The sequence below is a fragment of the Aulonocara sp. 'chitande type north' Nkhata Bay genome, linkage group LG4, assembly GCF_057382095.1.
Source record: "Aulonocara sp. 'chitande type north' Nkhata Bay isolate Kocher_YH1m ecotype deep benthic linkage group LG4, A_spYH_male_GT1.1, whole genome shotgun sequence".
Classification (NCBI taxonomy): domain Eukaryota; kingdom Metazoa; phylum Chordata; class Actinopteri; order Cichliformes; family Cichlidae; genus Aulonocara; species Aulonocara sp. 'chitande type north' Nkhata Bay.
Window position 1 is genome coordinate 22,433,334 of NC_141347.1, and position 6,237 is coordinate 22,439,570.

General features: G+C 44.9%; 1 protein-coding gene across 1 annotated transcript in view; it reads right to left on the bottom strand.

Annotated features, from left to right (window-relative positions):
* The window catches only part of cyth3b (cytohesin 3b), a 41,135-nt gene extending 35,978 nt beyond the window's left edge, over positions 1-5,157 (bottom strand). The window contains exon 1 of the mRNA XM_086289158.1: positions 4,802-5,157. Coding sequence (XP_086145284.1) covers positions 4,802-4,820 — 19 coding nt within the window. The 5' untranslated portion in view covers positions 4,821-5,157. The remainder of the gene's footprint in view (positions 1-4,801) is intronic.
* Between the last annotated feature and the right edge of the window lie 1,080 nt (positions 5,158-6,237).

The following is a 6,237-nucleotide window of genomic DNA, read 5'->3' on the forward strand; positions in this document are numbered from 1 at the left end:
TTCCCTTTCCTACAGACCTGAACCCCCCCCCCCAGCAATGAGCCATGAACCCAGACTCCCAAAAGGCCCAAGTAGAGCAGGACATCCTTTGGCTAAAACTCACTTCAGCACATGACTTCCGAGTCCTGGGACCCCTAGCATGCATGCTGTGATTTCTCTTTCCAAAGAGTTTTTTTTTTTTTTTTTTTTTTGGGGGGGGGGGGGGGGGGGCGCACACTACAAGCCCCTTGATGGTTTTAATGCTACAAAGACAGATTCCAATCTGTGGCTAGGCTTGGCGGTAGGGCTTTATTGCACACTACTGCATGGGTGATGAAGGGGAAACTGGATACTCCTTTAAAAAGCCCTTTGCTATACTTTCCTCCACTTCTCCTGACAAAAATTAAGTCTGCCATCAGCGTCACGGCCTCTTATAAAAGAACCTCAAACCTGTTTTTAAAGGCAGAGCGGCGGTCCAAGAGGATTTACGCAAATGACTCGCGTTCACTTGAAACTTAGCGCTTATTGTTACGGTAGCTGAGGCACTGGAACGGACTAAATCCAAAAAGTCAATTTCCATATATGTCAGTCTTTCCCGGATCCGATATTTACCAAAGTTGTCCTTTTTCACATGAAGCACAAAGCAGAAATATTTCGCACAACTAGAAAAAGCTCTGTGTGGTTTAGAAGGAGCTACCTGAATTGAGCGTGCAGACATACAAGACAGCCACTGCAAAATTATATAGATTTTGGGCAAACTTGCGTATATATAGAAACATAACCAGAATACAACCATTGAGCTGAGTCAAGTCTATTGCAAACAGGCACGTCACAGACTGACTCAGATAAATTGCAATGTATTGGCAATCTGTCTGCTTTTATAGGTTAGAGAGCAGTTACTTGCAAACCTTTGCCAATCTGTCTGAGAGTGATTACAACCAGTCTGGAGATTGGTTGCCTCCCATCACGTGACCTGTGCAATAATCTTGTGATCAAAAGTAGTGACCCACAGATTAAAGGTGTTGCGTATTCAGCCTCTGGGCAACAACAGCAACTTTTTTTAATGATACAATCACCAAGCAACCACCAATTTCTTCTAGTTGGAGATTGTCACACTATTTTTACTCTAGTGTGACTGAGTCATAAAGCACATGACAAACGAGGGGCCTGGTGAGAGCGGCGTCAACTCCACAGAGCCAGCCCGAGGTGGTGTATCTGAAAATCCTTACTGGTGACAGAACTCATCAATACTACACTCTATATACTTTCTTTGTGTGCACAAAGATAAAACCTGAAAAAAGGCATAAAGTCTTTATACTTAAGAAATTGTTAACAGCCAATTCTTAGTATGTGTTAAATTTACAGTAATAAGAATGAATCGATTATTGATTTTTCTTCAATTAACTGCTGGACTCAACCACAGTACAAATGTAGCTTTGCAGCTTTGGGTTTTAAATTAAGAATATTTTAAATGAGCCGGAGCTGATGGTACGCGGAGGAAAACAGACTAAAAACCCAATCTGCAAGGGCCCCACGTGTCTTCTGCAGAACTCCATCAAACATTGCAGAGATCCAAGCCTCTTCATCACACCCCACTGCTGCTCCCTGACGTCCTGCAGGGGCCCTGAGGGCCTCAGGTTCTCCACCGTCACACAGGCAGCGTACAAACGCTAACTGCCAGCCTGCCTGCCGGAGCCTCCTCAGACTTGACATCAAAAGCCATGACCTATCAATTTCCCCAGAGCCATTTCTCTATAGCCACCCATCACACAGGTGAACCAGGCGAGCCCCTTCCAAAGGGTTAAAATACAAACAGGGAAGATTTAGCTTAATAACAGGTGGGCACAATTAAGCTGTAATTTGTTCCTGTGTTTTTTTGAAGGCCACTTCTCAGTGTGTGGGCTGCAGGGAAGAAGACAGCAGCTGCGAAACTACTCCCACCATCCAAATCGCAAATCCTGAACACAGCAGGAAGCTGCGGGCGCCGTCCTGCAGCAGCCAGATGAATGGCTCTACGATCTTAAAACCCACCTCGCTGTGTGCGCCTGTTGTTGCCTCAGTTGAGCGCCAGCGTGCCGCAACCCCACAGACCACACGCTGCAACACACACTCACGTACTCCCTTGCCAAGTTTAAATGGCTGGTTTCACAGTGTGTAAATAGAGAGGATCTGCAGCCAAAATCATGAGGTACGCTGCAAAGCCAAAGTCTATCTCTAATGCTCTGATTATTACCACATGGGCATCACTTGATTGAAAGCGCAGTAAAACAGCTCATTGACTAACAAAAACCTGCAGAGCGAAAGCAGGGAAAGCGGAGATGATGCAGGTGTACATTTGACAGCCTGACAAAGTCGGTCGTGCAAAATGGGAATGTTTGACAGCGAGCTACAGTGTGTCAGTGCGGTCAGGCAGGCTTCACTGTAGCAGAGCTTTGTGGCCCTCTTGTTGGCCCATTGTCCATTGAGGGGAGTACTGCGGCAGTAGGCATTGTACTGCTGAATGTCATGTGTGTCAGCTGGATTACGATACACCCGTTCTCGCTAAGCCTTTTACAGCATGTCCAAGCGGGCAATGACGAATCTCCACATACTCTAATTTTAAAAATAAAAAGTAAAAAAATAAAAAAGTGCACACAATCTCACCACAATGCATTAAATAGCTGAGCATTTCACTCAAAACAAAAACTCAGAACCTTATCATGGTGCATAGGCTCCCAGAAAAAGTAAGAAAATATCTGGAAAGGATGCAAGCATGGCTAAAAGCATGTGCTAAGAGGTTTTAGCAGAGCAAAGAGAATATGTCAACATAAGGGGAAGAAAAGATGGGGAAAAAAATGAAAAGTGAGTCCCCATCAAGAGGGCGACCTGGTTTAATAGATAATCACAGAGAGGCTGAGACCACCTGCTGTTAAGTGAGTTAATAATGACAGAAAAGAAGAACTTTCTGCTGAGAGAAACTCCACTGACACGCCGGAGAATTGATTCAGAAAGAATATCCAGTCCACCGCCACTCTCCCTCATCGTCTTTCACTGGCGACGTTCCACACTTCTCTGGCCACTCTCCAAGTTTGTCCTGGCACTTCATCCAGCCCGTCCACACGCTCTTTCTCACACACAAACACACATACACTGCTCCTGTCTTGCTCTCTCATTCCCTTTCAGACATCTCACCATCGTCGCTACTACGACTGCTTCTCGCTCTCTTTGTGGTCACACGTGCTTTCCCTCCTCGCGCATTTCTCGGTCATTACACCCGCCACTTTCCAGTCTTCCGTCCTGCTTAACTTGTGGCCTGGCAAAGTCTCTGCATGTGTGTCACATTGTGAGGAGCGATAGTCGCACAGTGGACCTCGTTGACTAACTTGCTGCTGCTCATTCTCTACTTTAGTCTGTCGCCTTGCATTGGGCCTGTGTGTACAGCTGTGTAGGCACTCATTTGTTCAGACAATAAGCAGCAAACTGTTGATGTTTTTACTCCCTGTGTCCAGCCATCTATCCATCTTCACAGCAAAAAGTGCCATAAGGGGAAAAGGAGACATTAAATTTGTGAGGCTGCTGACAGCTACCTCTGTTTGGTGTCACAGCACCATATGTCTGTCTGTGTGGCTATGCTGACGTCTCCCAACGCTGGAGGCCCGGCTGCCTGAACCCAGCACAATGGCTGCTTTATACCCAGGTGCCATGCATGCGTGCGTGCATGCATTCGTGCATGCAGTACGCAAGCCATTAGTCACATCCTGCAGTTCCGTAAGCGGTGAGCCAGTGGGACTGAATACCACCGACCTGAAACAACAAGAGTGAGCATTTTAACCTGGAGGGGTCTTGGCCAATTTAAAGTGTTATTTTGTACAGTGTATGATTAACAGGGGGTGGTCCCTCTGGAATCTGATTGGCCTTCTCTGCCTGAGTCAGCCGGTGACAGGTATCATGGATTAACCCCAGGTTACCAGAACCCTAAATTAAACAACTAGGAAGATAGAAACTACAGTGTGTAGCTGCTTTGTGTTGCTTTAAGTGTATCTTATATGCAGGAAGGGTGGAGGAGCCTTTACATGACTCTGTTAATGGCTCCAGGCTACTTAGAGTTACCTTGCAAGTATTTATTTACATAGTTTCATTGCACAGTAATAAAGTAAGAACGAAAAGAGCTTGCAATATTGTAAACGCGTTTCTACTCAACTCCCTGTGCCAACTCCCAAATAACCCTGCCAAAGTCTGCCCTGCCATTCAAAAGTTTCTAAACCCACCCGTGTGCTGAACGATGAGCAGGCTCCTGTTGGAGAGATGCATCCGTGCCAACAAATTCTTGCAACAGCCTCAGTCAATAAACGACTCGGTGGCCATGCATGGCTGACCATGACAGGACCTGTTGGGCCACAGTGGCACCAGCCCACAGCTGACAAAGGCACAGGAAAAACACAATACTCACAGCATCTCATACCGACACTGATGCGCTGACTCTCATCTACGCTTCGAGCCCTATAATCTGTTTGAGTGTCGATCATCACCCTCCTCAGTGTAGACATTAAACTGCTCTTGAAAGCAGCAACATTAGTGAGGGGCTTTCTGCACATTTAGAAGCCAACTTCTTGTTAGTGTCACAAAATACTGTTTGTGGCATGTCTTTGGTGTCAAACCAACTCTGTTTAGAGTCCTAGATTACTGAAATTGAGGGCAAATAGGTCCAAATGTATTATTATTATAGCATTGGTATTGTTATTGTTGTTATTATCATCATCAAACTGAGGAGGCAGAGGCGCATGTCTTCTGATTAGGGAAATGGCAACAAATCACGGGAATGAAACGACTCAATGAATCATACCTTGGTTGTCCTCGTCCATGACTGCAGCCAATAAACGAAGATCTCCCCCCAAAAAATCGATCGCAGAAACTTCCGCCGTGCGAGCCCACGTCTAATTTACGGCAAACGCGCGTCCTATTTTCTAGGACGCATTTGGCATACAGGTTGTCTCATGGGCAGGGTTTTCTTTTAGGAAATGTTGTTGCCATTCACGCCTCTCCGAATCCCCCCGGGCCTCCGTCAGTCCGCCGGTCACTGAGCGGTGTGTCCGTGATGCAGCGGCGGCGGCAGCTGCTCGTCTTTTAGCCCACACCGCCGGCCGAGCGTGTTATCGCTATCCCTCCAAATACGCCTTCACTCCAGTAGTATCAGGAGAGCCTTTCACACGGCTGGGTCAAGTTGGTCGGCTCGCGAATGCAAGCACCGGAAGTACTGTTATTTTGACTTCAAAATAAACGAACCATGCTCGAGCACAGGTGAGACACGGGGTAAATTGAAGAGTGAGTTTTATTTTTGGAACTCACAACCGGAAGTAGTTCTCGTATAATAGCGCAGACGGAAAGATCCAAGGTGTTAATCGCATCCCGGCTGTGCTGCGAGTCAGCATTCATCGCCGAGCAGTACTCACGTGACTACAGAGCGCACCGGTTACCAGATATACAGACACTTTTTTTTTTAAATTAAGTTATGCGGAAAATATGCGGATCATCTGGAAAAAATGGGAATTCGCGGTGCTTTTTTGTTGTTTTCATTTTAGGCATAAAATTATTGCTGGAAATTTACTGGTACTACAGTTTTAAGTTACTTTTATTCCACGATTATAACCTGGGTTTGTAGTAAATATTATTCTGCACAGAGGAAAATGGGAAATAGCTGTAGCATGTATGTAAGCATACATGGAAATACAGTATACAAGGCAAACACATACAAGCAGACAAACAGTTTGTATAGTTCTAATGAGCTTGGAAGTTCATGTTTGGTATGACCACCTTTATTTTCCAATACTGCCTGAAACCTCTTAGGCTGTTTAGACACTCTCCAGGTGAAATGCTGCCCCAAACCATAATAGATAGTCTCCGTGTTTTACACTCACGGTTCCCCCTCTCCCCTGACCTCCTCTGTACACATTGACAATGATTTGAACCTAAAAGTCATCAATCCATAAGACATACCTCAGTCTTTTCCCCTTGTTTCCCTTCCTGGACTGAAAATTACATCTAAAAGATCTTCAGGAAGCGCTCAAGAACAGAAGAAAATCTGTCTCGCTGGAAGCAAAATATTTAAAATATTTACATTTAATTTAAATATTTAGTGTATTTTTAAATACTATTTACACATTGGGAAAAAATCTTAATACTTTATTGTAGTTTCTTAATTTTATGTAATTGCATTTACTTTAAATTGTGACCAAGATTGAAACTATTCCATGATCTATTTTTTAATCATCTAATGGCAGT